At 38.0% G+C, this 20,667-nt stretch overlaps 1 protein-coding gene across 3 annotated transcripts in view; it reads left to right on the plus strand.

Moving 5' to 3' along the window:
* SH3D19 (SH3 domain containing 19) overlaps positions 1-20,667 on the plus strand; it is a 170,792-nt gene that overhangs the window by 137,574 nt on the left and 12,551 nt on the right. For 2 of the 3 annotated variants that reach the window (XM_028151642.2, XM_054717690.1), the window contains 6 exons: positions 187-294; positions 2,477-2,589; positions 7,685-7,746; positions 8,792-9,056; positions 18,267-18,339; positions 19,292-19,422. In XM_028151642.2, coding sequence (XP_028007443.2) covers positions 187-294; positions 2,477-2,589; positions 7,685-7,746; positions 8,792-9,056; positions 18,267-18,339; positions 19,292-19,422 — 752 coding nt within the window. Of the gene's footprint in view, positions 1-186; positions 295-2,476; positions 2,590-7,684; positions 7,747-8,791; positions 9,057-12,372; positions 12,514-18,266; positions 18,340-19,291; positions 19,423-20,667 lie in introns of all 3 variants that reach the window. The other variant, XM_054717691.1, reaches the window with a different exon arrangement.

Consider the following 20,667-nt stretch of genomic DNA (forward strand, 5'->3'; position numbering starts at 1 on the left):
CAGAGCATCAAGTTATTTCCTTTCATGAGCTCCGACTTTGTTTTTGTCTCTGCAAACTGAGATTTTGTTTATCCATGAATAGTTTTCCCTGGGGCATGAAAAATATGACTCTTTAATTATGAATGAGATTTTTTGTTTGAGTCCATGTTAACTAAAACATGCAAAATAAACTGTGTTTTTCATTAGATCCCTTTCAGGTCCCCACAAAGACAGAACCAACAAAAGAACCAGCAGTTCAACCAGCACCCACCAGAAAGCCCACTGTGATTCGAATTCCAGCCAAACCAGGAAAATGTAAGCACTTCTCTGCCTTCTTTATTTGCTCTCCAAGAGCCTGGGGAAAATACATGCTCTTTTATCAATGTTTGCTTTGAAACTATGTGTGATCAGCCATTTATCATCATTGTAGTCTAGGACATTTAAAAGCAAGTTGGGTTTTTTTTTACAATTCTTGAGACAATTAGTACAGTAAATTTGGATTTTATTTCCCTTTAACAATGTCTTTAAGTAGAGAGAATAGAGGGAGACTGAAACTCAGAATACAATTGTAACATCCTATCCTGGTGCCTCTGGTAAAGATATGGTAGGGAAAGGAATTGAAACGGATAGCAAATGAAGTTCTATATGTCTGTCATAGAGAGCATATTATCCCATTATATATAGGAAGCATATTATTCCAGTCAGCACCCTTATAAATTGGACCAATAGTCCTGAAATCCTGACAAAGCTCCAGAAACTGTATATGAGAGAACTGAAGTGCCAGTTGCCAGAGAGTTATTTCCCAAGAATTTTATCATTACAATGATCAAGCAATGCATATATGCCATGGAGGAAGAAAAGTAAGACTTTTGGTGTCTGAAGAACTTGAAATGGACAAGTGAAGGAAGGAACAGCTTCGTGGTGCAAAACCCCTGGCTCTTCTTTGAACCTGTCAGCTCCTTCCCCTGGGGACCTGTTCCTTCTGACTAGGATGTCCTTTTCCCAGATATCTGCATGGCTCCCCTCTTTACCATTCCTTCGGGTCTTTGCTCAAATGCCACTTTTTTCTTTGAGACTTTCACATTATTTGAAATTGGAAATCTCCATCTCCCCACATACCCCCTCCGGATAATTCCTATGTTCCTTCCTGTCAGTCAGCTGTCTCTTCTCTACTTGCATATTGTTACTACTTTGTACCTGTAATTGTTTGTCACAACAATATCATATCCTAAATGATTCATTACTTCCTTGTTAAGAATAAAGAAACTGCAGCACAGAGAAAGACTTCCAGATGGTGACTGAGTTGGAATGTTCCTGTGTCTTAATTCCCAGAGCAGCGCTGTCTCTCACTGAGAACACTTATCTCTAAATCATTGTTTGTCTAGTAGTTGGCCTGGATGTTTTCCTCCTTTTGAGTGTTTTCCTGTCTCTGGATAAAATAGGAACCTGACAGATCATCCTCTTGATACAGGTTTTTCCTGTGAAATGGCAGCAGTGTCTTTTGAAAGAATGGGAAAACCTCCCACCCCTTTAAATGCCTACGCCACACATAAAAGATGGTTTTAGCCTCCTTTGTGTGTTGCAGTCATCCCCTCTCCATGTGTTTGTGCACACAGATTTTAATTCGTTGTTACTAATTAAATCTGGTCATCTTTGTTTTCTTTTTAAAATAAGTTGGGGGTCCACGATGACTGAGGTAAGGATGTAGTTTGGCTGTAAGGATATTGTTTGTTAAATTGAGGGGGCAGTTATGCCTATTAATCTGGAGCTAATGGATTACAAAACACATTTAAAGATTTGGATGGGGGAAGGTGGACTACCCCGCCTGTTAAGAAACAGCATGCCTATTACAAGGAGCATAGCCTTTTGAGTTCAAAACCCTGGTTCTGACAATTACTAGCATTAAAACCTTGGGTGACTCATATATTTTCTTCCCAGATTCTTCATCTGAAAAACGGGTAGGATATTATTTAGTGTAGTGCTGTCCAATAGGTCTTTCTTCAGAGATGGAAATATTCCAGATCTGTGCTGTACAATATGGTAGCCACTAACCAATGTGGCTAGTGCAACTGAGGAACTGAAATTTTAATTTTATTTAATTATAAGAATTACATTTAAATCACCACATACTAGTGTAACTACTAGCTAGCTAGTGGAATGCACAGATCTAGTGCATAGATAGATGTTGGTTGGAGAAATGTATATGAATAAAGTGCCTTAACTTAATGCCTGGCACATAGAAAGTTCTCAAAAATGTTGGCTACTGTCATAATTATTTAGCATTATTTTTACTCTCTATAAAATATTTTGTAACTAATGTCTACTAACCCATCAATTTTCTGAAGTTTGCTGGGAGTTCTTTCTCACTTGCTTGACTAGCTATCCATCTTTGTGTGGATCTTTTAACCATTTTCCTAAGGAACCAAGCTGCAGTCATTTCATTCTTTTGAATCCCCAAATACCAGAAATTATTGATGAATTACTGCTATTTTTCCAGGTTTACATGAGGATCCACAAAGCCCACCTCCTCTCCCTATTGAAAAGCCTATTGGATACACTTACAGTACAGTATCTGGAAAACCCAGTAATGTTGACAGAACTAGAGACTTGGTAAGTGGTCATTATAGAGTGTTGTAGGTTGAAGACCAACTGATGCACTAATTTTAAATATGTGCAATTATTTTACTGGTCAGATTAAAAAATATCTTATTACAAATTAGGGTCTAAGTTCCATGTACTTATTTTAATGTGATGCTTTATATTTTACAAACCCCTACAGAACAAAAGAATTAGGCCAATTTATTGTACTTCATCATAAAATAATTTGTCCTATACCCTGGGGCATGAAAAATATAACTCTTTAATTATGAATGGCCTCCTTTCATTGTCTAGTCATCCCTTTTTTTTTTTTAATCTTTATTGTTGAAAGTATTACATAGGTCTTCCTTTTCCCCCCATTAACCTCTTCCAGCCCGCTTCTGTTTCCCCGACTCCCACCCTCACCACCCCATTGTCTGTCCATGGGTTATGCTTATATGTATACAAGTTCATTGGCTGATCTCTTCCCATCCACCCTCCCCTGCCTTCCCTCTGAGGTTCAACAGTCTGTTCATGCTTCTATGACTCTGGGTCTATTTTTTGATCAGCCATGTCTTTTAAATGGCCCTATTAATGAGGAAGTTATGAAAAATCTCTAAAAACCTGTACTATTTGTGGAAATAGATTTATTTCAATGATCAGTTTTTATTTAAAATACCAATTAGTGACATAATTTTAAGATAATTACCATAAAAATTTGTTACTCTGAAATTTAGGGGAAAACTATTTTTAAATTTTAAAAAATAGTTCTTTACCATGTGCTTCTTAACCAATTATGGGCAAAGAGTTTTAAACATATTTTTTTCCTTCAACCTTAATATAATTTCCTTAGACTTTTTGAAATTCCCATATGATAGATAATCTTTAAGGTTTGTTTCAAAATAAACCAATTTTTAAAGTCTGTGAAACAAATTTTCAGTTCAAATTTTATAATAGTTTTGCATTGTGTATTAACTATGCTTATTTTACATGCAAACTATCTAATCATCTAGTTGAAGAGAAATATCTTGGAAGAAGACATTAAATTGAATTAGCCAAGATCAAGTTAATGAGATTTTCCTGTAGGCTGGATTGAAATTTAGTGATCACTTGCATTTTCAAAGTGAACACTTGCATTTTAATAAATTTTTATTAAAACTGGGCCAAAAAATTCCAAAAGGGGATGATAGATCCCCTACCATACTATTGTTGAATAGGAAAGTCCAAATTTCCACAAAGGAGAAAGTACCTGAGAAGGTTACAGCATCTTCTCTAAAGGATTATAAAAGAGAGTGAGAGAATGATGAGTAGGCATACATATCATTCATTTAAGTTCTGGGCTTTGTAAGCCATAAAGCTCTATTAAAGCACGAGGTATTACATTTGGTGTTAAGCAGTCCACAAAGCAACTGCTGCATTTTAGAAAAACAAGAAAAGGAAGTTAGAATAAACTACACCATCTGGAGAAGTATTATATTCACCTTTTTTTGTACCTCACATGACCAACATGAGGAAAATCCTGTCCTGCACTGTTTATAAGGTGGGGGGGGGGGGGTGTCAAAGCATTCTGTGCTGAACTGTAATAAATACATCTCATAATAGACACACTGGATCTGAAGGAAGAAGAGATGAGAAACAGACCACAAGTTAAATGATTTGGCTGAAGTCACACAAATAGATTTCTAGGGTCAGAAAGTCAAATCTATGAGAAATTCCTTTCGTTTAAGATTTACAATTACTGAATGATTTTAGACCAGAGGCCATAAAGACTTCAGATGTGGGTGAGGATCTGTGGAAAACTTTCTCCAGCGTAATGACCCATGAGGACAGGCTTGGTCTTTGCCACTCTGACTTCTGATACGGCACAGCATAAAACCTTCTCCTGTTTCTCCTGCCTTCAGTGCTGAGGAACTTTCCATCTCAGGACAATGGCTATCATTGCCAAATCTCACTTTCTTCACTTAAACAATGAAGGGCTCCACGGTGAGGAGCGTCAGGATCCACTGGAGCCATTCTGTCCTCAGAGGCAGATGTTCTGTGTGCCCTGTTGCCCACCATGGGAACCCAAGACTCCCAAAGCCTTCCCCAAGGAGGCTGCCAGCTGGGGCAGGAGGGAGTCACAGGTACAGCACAGAACGTGGGTCACGAATTCAGGACATAGAGGGTACCAGTTCCTGGAGAAAGAAGAGAAGAAGCACCTGCAAACAAAAAAGATGGCATCTATAGGGTCAGTACAGCAGAAAAACCAACTTCTCCAGAAACTAAAATGCCTATCCACACACATCACATCAAAAGCCGGAATACCGGGAGGTCAGAGCAGCTCCAGTTAGGTGTGGAATATTATTGAAGAGGAGGGAAGCCCTAATCAGCAATCTCCCAAAGACTGTTGGCAGAACCTCGGCATAAACCTGAATTTAAGCAAATACTAAGGCAGTGGCTTCTGCAGGAACAGTTTCCCTATACTCAGTGTGTCAGATACAGCAGTGCCTGTCAGAAGGTGCCTAATGTTCATCGGGCATTTGAGGGTACTGCCTTTTTCTCTGATTTAGAGTTTGCTCGTTGTAGAAAATTGAGAAAAAGATATTTAACCTTTTGCACTCGGATGTTGAGTGTGACTCGACACAGTTAGCATCGGTAGCAGCTCGTATGTATTTGAAATATAAAAAAATCCAAATAAATAAGTTTGTATGAAAAGAAACTCCAGTTTTTTATTCTACTGCCGCACTTTGTAAAATCTGGGGTATTTAAAAAATTAAATTCTGAGTAGAATAAAGGAATCGAGAAAAAAGCAAGCGATTGCAAAGGGTTAAGGTTGTTATAAAATGGCACCATCTGGAGAAAACTGCATCTAGTATTTGGGACTAGATTAGGATTATCTGGTGTGTATTTATTACAGTACATCATCTATAACTTTCTATGTCAAATTTATACATCTATATTTTTTAAAAGTTGCTTTTAATGAAGTTGTCTAATCACTGTAATGTTGAGAAAAAACAGAAGTTCCTTCCTATCTACTAGAGTGTTTTTCTGCTTTTTTGTTTTAATTTTTAAAGTAGCCAAAGAAATAAATGAATTTTTCTAGTATCATAGCAGTATTTGTCAGGGGACAATATCAGCAGCAGCATATTTATAAGGCATGGATGATAGTCTGGAATATTGCAGGGTTTATGAGCTGGTGACTCTCTTCACTACATTAACTGAACTCATTAGCAAAACCAAGTTTTAAGGGCAAGCTTAATTTGTTTTTTAAAATGGGGTTTTAAAACATTGAAACATATTTCAATGATCGCAGTTATTGGCAATTAATCATTTGGTACTTAAGGAAAAGTTATAAATATTCAGTCTGAATTAAAATTCATTGAAGTGAGTTTTAACTCATTTATATAAGAGAAGGAGTGAAACAGTCTGACTTAGTTCAACGATCTCCGAAGGTATAGTTAAACCTCCTTTTAAAAAAAGGCAGTGTAATATTAAAGGGCTGGCATTTCCCTCCTTATGAAGTCCTGGAGAAATATTATTTCCTGGAAGTCAGTGTTAGGTGCTTAGAAAGTAGAAAAGGTTAAAAAGGAGATTCAATTAGTATTAGAAGAATTTGGTGAGGACTTTTCCCTCCAAAAACAGAAGTTTTAATTTCTCATTCAACAGAAGATATGAAAATATTTTCCACGTATTATACTCATTTCCCAATCCTTGGGCTATACCATCTCCATAAAAGTTATTTAAATAACCCAGTTTGAAGCCCTTTCCCTAGCAAAATCTTTCTATAGAGCTCCACACTTCCAATTTCTCTCATGTGCTATTAAGCTAAAACATTCCAAGCTGTATTTTGTTTTTCACATTACCCGCATTACCCCCTATGCTCTTTCCTACAAAACTTCTCAGAACTGGCATGGTGGAGAGTCATCCTGTATACCCAAAGGTTGAGGGTTTTATCCCCGGTTAGGGCACGTGTCTCTGTCTCTCTCTCTCTCTCTCTCTCTCTCTCTCTCTCTCCCCCCTCCCCCCCCCTTTCTCCCCCTCTCTCTAAACATATCCTTGAGTGAGGATTAAATTTTTTTTCTTTAATCTCTTCTCAGCACATCCACCCCGTTGCTCTAGTGGTCCCAGCTTTCTGTTCCCTTGGACCTTTTCTGTTAATCTTCACATGCCTTTCTTTCAGGCCATCCCTTAAACTTCTCATATTGTTCTGCGGCCTCCTCGTTCAGAGCCCACTGCACAATGTATTAACCATCCAGTGGTGAGAGATCTGCCTGTTCTAAGCAAAACAAACTAATCACCACTTCACTTATTGTGAAGGTCCCACGTCCCGCGTGGTTCAGAGTTTGGGCTCTGGAAGAGGGGCTGCACCCAAATGAAAGAGATGAGACAAGAAACAATAATTTGGAAATATTGGGGGACCAGGCAGGAGCCCAGCTCAAAAGGAAGGACTCCACCTGGGCTCTGGCCTTGCCATCTTTTTATTCAGTTTGGGATACACCTATAGCCCTTAGGCAATTTCCAGTAACAGGCAGACTATCTTATCAGTAAGGGAAGTTTCTTCAGCTACCATTGTCTCCACTAACCAGTGGGTATACAGCCCTGAGCTTTGCCAGAACTCAAGGGTCACCAGCATTCCGGGATCCTTGTCCACACCTCTCTGCTAGTGAAGGCAATAGGCTGTTTCCCGCAACTTATTATGTGTTAAACTTAGGAGCAGTACATGTCTTATATGTCATCATGGAATAAATAAAAGCCATTGTTTTTGTTTTTAATTTTCTACAGTTTCTGCTTAAATTGCTACTGTGTAACCCATTATGATTGAAGCATCATCCTTGATACCTTTGAATCTGCTAGGTGTTCAACAATGCAGGGAAATCGGTTGGGTCATGATCCACAATAGCAGATCGCCAGTCTCCTCCTCTATATCTTCACTTGTATTAGGATGTGGACAATTTAGGTGGGAATGTGGGATGAGTTAATATTGCTTAAGACTAAAAATTTTCTCTACTTTCTCTCTAACTTGTTTTACTTTCTCTAACTCAGCTACATTTCCACTTATAGATCCAGCCAAAAAGTTGTCCACAACTCCTCTTGACAAGGTCTTGTTTCAGATAAACCTTAACTAAAAAACATTCCCTGGTACTTGCAGGAATCCAACCAGGCTGGTCAAATGGGAGGCACTGTGCGAGGACCCCCCAGGCTTCCACCAAGGTCAGTGTGGGAAAGCTTTTAAAAAGTAAGAGAGCAGCTAATGCCTCAGAGACTGGACTCTCCTTTCTGTCATCAAAACTGAGTGCTGTTGGCCTTAGATATTCTTTTACAGATACATTAAACTCACGAATTCACCCAGGCCACTAGCCTACAGTCTGCTCTGACAGCAGGTGGTAGGAATGAATCTCTGCTTCTTCTTTGAACTCAATCCCCAAAACTCACAGAACACAAACAGATCTCTATTACTTTTCCTCCAACAAACAAGACTCCTTTCTGGACCTGGAACAACTCCACTTCTGGAATGAACACACTCGCACACCTATACATTCACACTCTCATTCTCACACTGTCACCCACTCCCCGTTCTGAGGAATCTGCCTGGTTTTGACATTTCCAAAGGGAGACAGGCTTTGTGAGCTCAGTGGTGACCTGCCTGCCTGAGTCCCAGGGCTGTTGGAACAAAAAGCTGTGATACTATCAGAAGATGTTCCTATGTTAGAAATTATTTTTATCATAGGGATGAAGGAAAGGTTTTCAAAGTAATGGCTGTCCTAGCTCATTTTCAAAACAACTTTCTTTATATTAATCTAACCTAGAGTTGGAATAGTAATTCCTATAACATGAATGAATATTAGGGTAGTTTGATGTTCCTTTTCTAATCATGAACTAGACCACATCACATATACCTGACATCTTGTTATAAGCTTTTCATCTCAGACTTTGGTAGAATGTGCTTAGTTTCCTGAAACAGTCATGATATGTTTACGAGCAAATGGGGCATTAGAGAGCTCATGATAGTAAATGCTTGTTTGTCTTGAACTAATGAATCTCTACTGCAGGATGAGAGGAAGCTGGAACATCATGACATTTCCTCTAGTAATATAATGTTTAATGCAGCAGCCATTTGCTCAGAAATAGCATACCCTGCGTGTTCAGGTAATTGTATTGTGCTAGCAGAAAGCTGTGCATGTGTGTGTGTGTTAGGGCAAAACAGAACCTAAATGTTGATCAAACACTGATTCACAGCTCCCACCTTGCCTTTCAGACCTATAAATGGAAAAGTCACACCAGCTCAACAGCCTCCTCCCAGGGGGGCCCCTGAGAGACCACCTCCCCCGAGACTTTCTACAACCAGAACATCAAATAAAAAACTACCTTTTAATCGGTCTTCTTCTGACATGGATCTTCAGGAAAAACAAAATAACGTGGCTTCCAGACTCACAAAAACCAAGAGTCAAGTTTTTAAAAGTCAAGATCCGGTGCTACCCCCTCGCCCTAAACCAGGACACCCTCTCTACAGGAAATACATGGTAAATTTAGCTTTGAAAAATGTTTGTGGTCAAGAGGTTTGTCCTAAAGTAATATATAAGATCCATTATTCCTTAGAGGAAGATGATGAGACAGATATGGACTTGATCCTTAAGAGTTCTTTAGATAAGTAGTCCATAATAAAACCTAGGTCTTTAAAGCAAGGTTTTATTGGGAGAAATATAGGAATAGGAGACAGTGCAGACAGGAATTGACCAAACAGCAACTCTAAAAAACCTGACCAGTAGGTTATATTGATGGGTTTTTACAAAATCTGACAGATTTTATAGTTTATATACCTTGCCCACAGAGTAAAATTTAAAATAAAATAGAAAGGTCTTATTAAGGTGAATGGTTTTTCCCTAATTTTCTTCTTTTATAAACCTAAGTATCATGGGCCATTTAATTGTTACCAATTAGAAGCTTTCATTAATAATTGGAATAGTTGAAGTAATAGTTTTGTTCTTTTATGAATATTTTTCTCATCATATGACCTTAAACCTTCATTTTCTATACTTAAAAACAGAGCTGATGTGCTCTCACCACTTTGGTTTGGTTAACCTAAAAAAATCTAAGACAAATAAAAATAAGGAGCTGTGGGGGTAAAGGGAGGAGGAATGGGAAGTATCTGTAATACTATCAATAATAAAAAATATATTTTAAAAAAATAGGGAGCACTGGCCAGTGTGGCTCAGTTGGTTGTGCATCCTCCCATGCACCAAAAGGTCACCTGTCCAGTAGGGGTTGTACAGGAGGCATCTGATTGATGTTTCCCTCTCCTTTCCTCTCTCTCTGAAATCAATAAAAACATGTTTTAAAAAATAGGGAAATCGGGACTGTTTTATTTATTTATTTTTTTTACTGATAGATTTTTAAAGAGAGAGAAAAAAAATACATATTGATTTGCTGTTCCACTTATTTATGCATTCATTGGTTGTTTCTTGTATGTGCTCTGACCAGAGATCAAGCCTTGGCTTATCGGGACAACGCTCAACCAACTCAGCTACTCAGCCGGGGCCTGTTTGTACTTTTTAAACAATTGCATGACAGTAGCTTTTATCAAGAATAGCAGCTAATAATTTTATATTGTGCTATATTTCCATCATTGAGCCAGAAATTATTTTCACTTTAAGCCATTTAGGGTTTTATGAAATTTTCCTTGAATAGATAAGAAAGACGTAGTGTATTCATATATATTCATCTTCATATAAACTGGTGACATTTTTAATTGCTAAAACCCAGAAGTATTATTTGGGTTAGGTTATTTTAAAATAATAAATAAATAATGCCTGATGTATTGTGCACTTATTATGGACCAGGTATTATTCAAAACACATTATGTATGTTAAATAACTCATTTATTCCTCACACCAACCCTGTGAGGTAGATACTACTATTATCTCTATTATACAGATGAATAAAATAGTACATAGAGCCATTAAGTAACGGCAGGGGTAAAGGGGGGGAAATGGGACATATCTGTAATACTATCAACAATAAAAAATATATTTCATTTTATTTATTACTAGAGGCCCAGTGCACGGATTTGTGCGCCAGTGGGGTCCCTCGGCCTGGCCTGTGGGGATTGGGCCGAAACCGGCTCTCCAACATCCCCTGAGGGGTCCCCAATTGCGAGAGGACGGTTCTCAGGTGACACACCCCAGAATCGGGCTCCCTCCTCTCTGGTTCCGGGTGTGTCACCTGAGAACCGTAGCTGCCAAGTCATTATGCATCATAGCTATCAGTTGGATGGTTGGATGGTCGGACAGTCACTTAGGCTTTTATATAGAGAGATTATTTTTTATTGATTTCAGAGAGGAAGGGAGAGGCAGAAAAACATCAATGCTGAGAGAAAATTATTGATTGGCTGCCTCCTGCATGCCCCCCACTGTGGATCGAGCCTGCAACCTGGGCATGTTCCTAAACTGGAATCGAACCTGGGACCCTTCAGTCCACAGGCCAACACTAATCCCCTGAGCCAATCCAGCTAGGGCTAAAAAAAAATATTTTTTAAAAAATAGGGAGCAAAGCTAGTTAATGGCAGAGCCAGCTTTTGAGCACAGATCAACTGACTCTGAGCCCATGCTCTTAACCATTATGCCATACTATGGAAATAATACTTATGGTTCTTAGCATAGCCATGTAATGTCAACAAAGCATTCGAAGAATCAAATTAATAAATTGAAAATAATGGTATATTAGAGGAGTATGTCTCATTATGAAATAATTTCTTAAATTCCTCATTTTTTCCAAGGCTACCCTGCCATTAAGTTGCTAACCAGGAACCTGGGTACATTGGGAGCCCTGGGACTCTGACATAAATGCTAAGAAGCATCAGTACCTAACCCCTCGCACTCTGCAACTTTGCTCCTGAGTGATGGAGGGACCCAAGCAACCTCTTTCCTTGTTGAAAGTGAGCTTGTGTGATCACATTCCCTGGGAATGCCTTTATATTGTAAAGGCCTCTGACCTGTACTCATCAGCCAAAACTGACCATGGCAGGGAACAGAGTCCCCTGGCCAGGGTTGGGTACAGATATAAAAACCATTCTAAAATCAGACAGAGCTGAGTGAACCGGGAAGTGACTGGAGTCAGGCAATGAATTGGGTTTAAGTAGACGCTTTGTAGCAGAGGTGCCTTGTAAGATGAGAGTGAAGACAAATGAAGGAGTCATTAGCCTGTAGAGGAGCTGCCTGTCCCCACCAGCCTTCAGAGGACAACAGCACTGAGAACCCTTACTCAAAGGCAGGTCTTTATAGGCTGTGAGCTCTGGTGCTGAGTATTTATCCTTCAAGCACCACGTGACTTGGTGGACCTTGTTTTATAGAATAGAACTTCCTGGTTCTAGTTGTTAAAGAGAACTTTAGGCCACATTCAGCTATGGGCTCAACTCCACACTCCCAAGGACTCAGTCTCCATGAGAAATGGCAGGCCCCACTAGACCTGGAGCATGAGGAAGTCGGGTGAAGATTTTCCTGGAGAAGTTGTACTTTACACCTTCCAAATCCCCAGATGACCAGCAATTTATGATGAGGGTTTTTTGATTGTGAATAATCCTTTTATTGGGTTATATTTAAGCTGTCTGTGCCTCATGGGATTGCCAATGAAGACATTGTCTCGCAAAACCCCGGCGAACTCTCTTGTAAGGCAAAATAGAGCTCTTTCTTTACTGACAAATATAAAAAAAAATCACCAGCCTCTGTTATTACTGCTTTACACATTATTAAATGCTTTAGGCTTCAAAGATTAAAATGTGGGAAGAGTAATAATGTTTTATTAAATAATAATTGCTTCAGAGAGTGGTATTGTACTTTACAGCATGGGGACATACTTGTGCTGCTGAAGCAGGCAGAAAATAATTACTTGGAATGCCAAAAGGGAGAAGACACTGGTAGAGTTCACCTGTCTCAGATGAAGATTATCACCCCACTTGATGAACATCTTAGAAGCAGACCAAACGTAAAGGAATTAATATTGTACAGCCCTCATATCACCCGTGGCAGCACATTTCGAAGAACTATTAATTATATTTCATCCTCAGGTTTTATTAGCATTTTCTTAACCAGAGTGAAAATTACAGTAGCATTTTATTCCATTTGAAGAATAAATTACTTCTAAGAGACTTGCCACTGCCTTACTAATCACCTTGATACACAGTGACTACCGCGTGTTTTACCTTCTTCATATCGTGCTGACTTATAGCAACCAGAGCACTCACTCATTAATTTTCAACTGTGAAAGCCATTTATTTTTAAATAATGTAAAGATGTTTACTAAAGTGCCAGAGATTAGTTTCCTAGCAGAATGGATAATTATTTTAAAGGGGCCCCTATAAATGCTTAGTCTGCCATAAAAAAGCACTTCCCTTGTAAGATTTAGCTTAGTGTAAACCTCATTTCTCTGATTATAGCTCATAAAATAATGAAATGAAATGTAGTCCAACAACCTGAAATTACAATTTAAGCCTAACAAATTTGTGGATCCTGGGAGAATACAGTGATCATCGAAGTTCATTTGTTTAGCAAGAAAAATGCCACTGAACTATGTTTAGAGGTATATTTTAAAAAGACCTTCTTAAGTTACCCAGTTAAATTTTAACTGTTATTTAATGTAGCAAACATGAAAAATAATATCCACCAACCATTTAATCCAAGTAAAGTATTTGGTTTCCCATTCATCCTAGTTTTCATAATCTAGTCCAATTCTTTCTTCTTAGAAGGCAGTTTATGTTTTGAAGTTTGCTGAGAAACTAAAAATTTGTATATTGGAGAGCATAGAAGACACATGTTAAGCTAGTTGCAGCTGCGATACTGAAAATTTTAAGTTTAATTCACGTGGAGAAAGTTCTATCATTTTCTCTTTGTTTTGATCCAGCATTATCCCTCTGTTGCAGCCTTCCTTCCTCTCTGAAAACACACTGAGGGGTAACCATGGGAGTTGGGCTGCCAAAAAAGCTTTTCTTTATGAAAAATAGAAGCTACATATGTAATGCTTACAACAATAAAGATTTAAGTTTATTTTTTTAATTTTTTAAAATTTTTCTTTATTGATTAAGGTATCACATATTTGTCCTCATTCCCCCATTCCCATCCCACACCCCTCCCCACACATGCCCCCACCCCCCTGTTGTCCTTTACCGCTGGTTAGGCTCATATGCTTGCACACAAGTCCTTTGGTTGATCTCTCCCCTTTACCCCCATCCTCCCCTACCCTCCCTCTGAGGCCCGACAGTCTGATCCATGCCTCCTTGTTTCTGGGTCTGTTCTTGTTCATCCGTCTATGTTGTTCATTATTTCCCCTAGATGAGTGAGATCATGTGCTATTAGAAATACACTTATAAGAACTGAAAATGAGACAAGCAATAATGGTTATGGTGACAGGCAAATCAATCAGTCTGTAGTGAGTTTCTTTCTGGGCCAACAGTTCTTTTGAGACCTAATTTCAATGTCCAACAACTGTTGAAGATTTAAGTTTATTTAAAGAAAGGGAGGAAGGGCAGGAGGGAGGGAGAGAGGGGCTAAAAAGATGAGAATTTATTCTAACAGTCCAAATGTTTTTCCACATTAAACATGACCTCACTCATCTTGTACCGTAGGCTTGCAGAGTTGGCCTCTGATGGCCAACTACATACAGTGATGCTCAAATGAAACTTCATTCAGGTTTCTGGGTTCATGGCTAGCTTTACATTTTTTAGAAAATACATCTTACCTTTTTGAAAGCCTAGTTTTAAGGTAAAGATCTCAGAAAATGTGCTATACTTTCCCCTATCTTAGTAAACAGAAAATATCTAATGCTGTTAGTTGAGGTTGAATCTGCAGATCATGGGTAAATACTTCTAAGGGAGATTGTTTACCTTGTTGCAAACACAGAGTTGAGTTTCAGGGAGATGGGTTTCAGTTCCCTTCCCACCACCTTAGGTAGTTACCTCTAAACTGCATTTTTTAAATGTGTGATATAGGTATGATAATTCCTCACAGAGTTGTTTTTAGAATTCATATATGATATGTTCCATTTATATACAAGTCCAGCATAGGTAAATCCAGAAAGTAGGTTAGTGTCAGGAGCCAAGAGTTGGTCAAAGAATTAACTCTGACCTTCAGTAAGTTACTGAAACTAGGCCCACTTCCTCTTGCCTGAGGATAAAGCATTCCTTCTGTAGCCGCCCTTCAACTGCCACACCCTTTATCTATAGTTACGACTTTAGCCGATTATCTAGGGCTGAGGGGCTGTGGGGAGTGGCGGTAAATGGAGAGTGGCTGCTAATGGGTAGGTTTCTTTTGGCGGGGAGGGGGGGGGATGTGATTAACAAAGTTTTAAACTCCAGTTGTGGTGTAGGTTGCACAATTCTGTGAATATAGTAAAACTATGTACACTTTAAATGGGTGAATTTTATATGTGAATTATATCTTGAAAATGTTTTTTAAAATTAAATGAGCTAATTAAGGCATCTAAGGTGTTTAACTCAGTGAGTAGCACAGTGAGTGAAGAAGGCTTTTATTATTCATTTGCATTAGCAGAGTCATATTAAAAAGAGCTTTAAGTTATATTAGATTTACCTAATGGTGTGGTCTGAGTTGTACTGACCCCTAGTGGCCAACCTTATTTAGCCTTTTCATCTTGCCCTTCACCTACCAGACCAGATTGATGAGCAGCATTCCTAGTGTTATCCATGCATTTGGAGATTCATGTTTGCGTTTTGTGTGGGGTAGGCCTCTTATATCATTTATTAGCCATCTAGCCTAACACAATTTATTTACTTATTTTTTACTTTATATAATTGTTTATTTTTCAGTTAGAGTTGACATACAATATTATATTACTTTCAACCCAGTAATTACTTAACTTAGTGATCATTATGACCAATAATCTCATACCCATCTGACACCATACATAGTTATTAGAATATTTTTTACTATATTCCTTATGCTATACATTACATCCTCATGACTATTTTGTAACTATCAATTTGTACTTTTTTTTCTAAATGTTTATTTTATTTTATTTTTTTTAGAGAGGAAGGGAGACATCAATTTGTTGTTCCACTTATTTATGCATTTATTGGTGATTCTTTTTTTTTTTTTTTTTTATCCTCGCCTGAGAATGTTGCAGAAGACCAAAGAAATACCAAGCACGCTTCCTAGAGAAAGGGAGGGACCCCGTTTATTAACACTAGTGGACTCGGGGAATAATTTCCAAATCAGAGTGAAGAAACACGTAGAGGGCTCCACTTTTTATAACCTTCTGGAGTCTTTGTCTTGCAGATATGGTTCCACCCCCTTTCGTGGGCTTACAGGAAGGCCCCCAGGTGTTGGGGGTCCCCAGGCCATATCTGATGATCTGTCCTGGGGCCAACGATAATGACCCTTCCTCCCCCACCCTCCCAGGGCAGTGCATTGTTCAGTTTTTATGGCCTGACACGCCTTGCAAGACCAGTTTCCTCCTCAAGAATATGTTTTTATTGATTTTTAGAGAGGAAAGGGGGAGGAGAGAGAGAGAGAGAGAGAGAGAGAGAGAGAGAGAGAGAAACATTGATATGAGAGAGAAACATCAATTGGTTGCCTCCCATACAGGCCCTGACCAGGGATCAAACCCATAACCTAGATATGTGCCCTGATCAGGAATCCAACGTACAACTTTCCAAAGCACAGGATGACACTCAACCAACTGAGCCACCAGGCCAGGACTCATTGGTTGATTCTAATATGTGGCCTGGCACTAGAACCCTGGGCTCAGGGGCCTGGTGTGGGGCTGGGACCCCACTCCTCAGGGAGGACCTCTGTAGTGGCGATATCCCTCCTAATTTTTATCTGCTATATGTGGGTGTAGGTTCAGCCCCTTCCACATCTAGACCCCTCCTACCAATCTCAGTGTGGTGGCTTCTTTGTATTATTAGTTATAGGATTTCTGTTCAGCTAGATTTCAGGTGGTTCTGAATGTTGGTTGTTCCGTAGTTTAGTTGCATTTTGATGTGGTTGTGGGAGGATGCAATTACCGCATATACCTACACTGCCATTTTGACCAGATGTTAGCCTAATACAATTTATTGAGTAGTCATTCCTTTTTTCCACAGGCATAAATCGGGGGGGTGGGGGGGGGGAGAATGAAAAACATAATAAATTATGTAGATAATTACTTTTATTTTTTAAGATTTTTAAATTGATTTTTAGAATGAAAGGAAGGGAAAGGGGGAGAGAAAAACATCGATGCGAGAGCAAAACATGGATTGGCTGCCTCCCACACGTCCCCACAGGTTACTGAGCCCCAAACCTGGGCACATGTCCTGACCAGGAATCATACCAACAACCTTCCAGTGCACGGGTGATGCCTAACCAACTGAGCCACACTGGTCAGGGCATAAATAATTATTTTTTTTTTAAAGCCCCTCCAGACTTAAAATATGTCACAGTTTCTTTCTGTAATCCCTGAAATTCCCATGATGCTCATTTATATAAGGGAAAGTGCTGAGTGGCCCCTAAGAAAATGTCAGTGTTACTTTGGTAAACTCATATAATAAATTGCTATTAGCCATTACTGTCTTGACCTAAATTGGTATCTCAGTTTACCTACCTTGAGAGAATGCTGCATGCCTTCTGAAAAGGCATGCTCTTTCAGCCAAAGTTGCATTTTGGCTGAAAGAGCAGGTGAGATGTAGAAAAGATCTGAGCAGAGGTGCTTCGGGGTAGAAATGGAGAAGGTGGATCATTATCCACAGTGCAGTCTGATCAACTGGGCACATCATGGCCAGGAAGGGGCAGAGGAAGAGAAGCATGGGGATACCCCAGAGGGGACAAGAGTTGGGTTGAAGAGACAAAAAAGGCATAAAAAATGTGCCTGCATTTATTTCGCAGGTTTGCCAGTGTTGAAGAGTTTTAAAATTGTAACTCCAAATGATATCCTTTAATCAAATTTGATGATGATTATGATGATGATAGGGATTATTAGCCTGTTAGTTTATATAAAGAAACTAAGAAGAACAACTGCTTGTTAATAAGAAAAGGTCACTCTTCAACTTTCTCCTCTTCTCTAGCTAATCTATGGCAGTTGGCTAGACGGTTAGAGAATATTGAATTCTCTTTGCTAACTTACTTAGAATTGTATTGAATAAACCATTCAGATTAAATAGAAAATCTAGGCCAAGCATAGGAGGTAGTGTTGGCTTTTAAATTAGAGAAAGCATTCAGTTAAGTGGCACTAAATGAAATAGATTTTACTTTTGTGAATTATACTTTTGTGGAAGTCATTAGCTCTTTTCATTAAAGGGCAAGCATATCAATTGCAGAACTTCCTTCTTTTCCCATCTTAATGAAGATACAACTTTTAAGGCTCTGCTCTTAAGATTTAGTCCTTTTCACAGTTTTAGGGAAAAGCTACTCCAGATAGGTAAAGAGATAAAAAAACCACTACTTCAGGTTAGAATAGGTTCTAGTGAAAAAAAATTGTAAAAGTTCAGTAATTACATTTTGTTTTAACTCTCATTGTTAAAAAATGCTGGAGGATATTATAATTGATGGTTATTTTCTCTTCTCCCTGGGCAAGGACACATGCCTTTAAAACTTGATATTGATTCTCTTATTTGGCTCAACTGTATGTTTTGCATCTTGTACATAAATGTCAAGAGGACTCTAGTGAGGGGGGGGAAATTGGTCTCAGAGTGAATGTAAATCCAGCGTCCATCCTGAATACTTCACTCACAGTCCTGTTTTCCCCCAAAGGATCCAAGCCACACTCAGAAGCCTGTTGACAGTAGTGCACCTCATGCTGTCGTTCTTCATGATTTTCCAGCAGGTAAGGACATAAATAATAAAGTGGTAGAGCCCTTAGAATCCAGGAGCAGGCATCCTCCTTGGGTTAATCTCTTGAGGGCCAGCCTTCTTCATTCTCTGCACAACAGAATCCTAGACTGGAGAGGTCACCTTGTCAATCACCCATCTTCAGGAATAGTCAGTTGTACCCAACCATTCCAGAAAGCTTAGCTGCATACCCTTGCTTTTGAAACTCCCCATAAGAGAGAAAGAGAGGGTGTTTCCCTACACATGAACAAACAGCAAAATACCTACCAGTTGCAAACTTTTTTTAACTCTTTCAAAATAGTGGGTACCATGTAATAATTATAGTGAAATTATTTCAAATTTAATAAATGAAGCTCTTTTCTCTAAGAATTGTAAAACCTACATACATAGCTCAGCTATTATTTATGAGATGAAAATATAATTTTTAAATCAACTTTTAAATATATTTTATATCCAAGACTACAGATAAACTCCTGATTTATTTATAAGTTTATATTACCTACTTGATAGATTTTTCTTTTAGTGTGAGTAAAGAGCTATAGTATTCCCTTAGTTAATATTTTGAGATTGTAATGATTTTTAAGCATATTGAGAACAATGAGAATATTTTACATCTATAAAACCCTTTCATAGTTCAATATGTATTTAGCAAAAGGTTTATATTGACACAATAGGAATCATTGGCCAGCACAATGTTTGTTTTTTGGGGGTATTTTTAACCATTTCCCATCAGTCAATGCATAATAAATGTATTTAATTTGATCTTAAAAGAGGAAACTCATAACAGCAATATTTTAAAAAAAGATATTTTTAAGTCAATTCAATTAATATAATCTGTTCTCAGAGTCAGTAGACCATTCTGCCTTGGTGGACAGAACTAAATACTTTGTGCTCTGCTTTAATCAAATCTGCATGCAACCAGAATAATTTATCATTTTATTTTATAGAGCAAGTTGGTGATTTGAATCTCACTTTTGGAGAAATTGTTTATCTTCTGGAAAAAATAGATACAGATTGGTACAGAGGGAAATGTAGAAACCAGACTGGGGTATTTCCTGCCAACCATGTCAAAGTAATTGTAAGTGGGTCATGATTGTTTCAATTGGTCATATGTTCAGTGGGTTCTATGTAACGTGCAGTTTGGGAAAAGTAATCAGAAGCTTAGATTCTTGGGTTCTAGTTCTCTCTCTTCCATTGATTCAATTGGTGTTTGGAAAATTCAAAAAATAAAAGTTTTTTCAACTAGATAATGCTTAATTGTTAATATATCATGGGGTTCTAGAGCTTAATTTCTAAATGCTATCTGAAATCCTAAGGTGAAAAAGCATTATAGGTCATCTGGTGAATCAGCTATTCTTGGAGGATTGATAAGCACTTAAGAATATATGTTAATTATTTGAAAAATTTAGTAAACAAGACTCAAAAGGTACAAGATTGTTCTGAAGGAATGTTCTCTGAGCTAACAGTACCACTTTTCCTTTTCTTTGAAGTGCATTTTGTTTTTGGTTTCTTTCATTTTTTCATTCCATTTATTTCCATCATTTAGAAAAATAGACTTGGGAATACTAAAGCACTTTCATTGGAGGTAGTGGTCCATTAATGGTTTTTCACATGATAATTTCAAATCCAGTTGGGAAAAATTATATTAAATTGTCAGCATTTTATACTCCTTCACAGCCTAACTTGTAAAAGCAGACCTATATGGTCGAGCCCTATAAGTGCTAAGCCCAGGTGACTGTGAAACATGGGGATAAAATATAAAAACTACTACTTCACTTTGTAACTAAAAGAAGAGTATGTATGACTCAGTCTCTGATATAACTTACTGATACTGGAAAATATCAATAAAACTAGCTTAAATAGTTGATCATTAACAGCTATGAAAGGGAGTGGGGCAAATGATTTTCCATTGCATCAGAGACTTAAAAACACACAAATATAACAGAGAACCTGTGTTTTTCTAATATAAATGAGTTTGAGTCTCTTGGATTATAAAATGTGGGCTTTAAAAATTGTCCAGTATAAATATGCCCTGATTCTTTGGAAAAATCCAACCACATTCACTAAATTAATATTAAGAACAATGTTAGTTTTAGCACCCTTCCTCATTTTTCTCCTACCCAATGTAACAGTACTTTAAAAAGCACAGTTACATCACTAAAATAAATTACACTGAATCTTCCACATTATTGGTTAAGTATTATTTCTAGGCCTGCAATTTTAAAAAATTGTTTTGAAATTTTGAGCTTTTAGAATTCATTAAGAAGGGCACTGGTTTGTTTAATATAGATCTCAAAGACTGAATATATACTATGGTCAAAAA

This window comes from Eptesicus fuscus, chromosome 6, assembly GCF_027574615.1.
Source record: "Eptesicus fuscus isolate TK198812 chromosome 6, DD_ASM_mEF_20220401, whole genome shotgun sequence".
Lineage (NCBI taxonomy): Eukaryota > Metazoa > Chordata > Mammalia > Chiroptera > Vespertilionidae > Eptesicus > Eptesicus fuscus.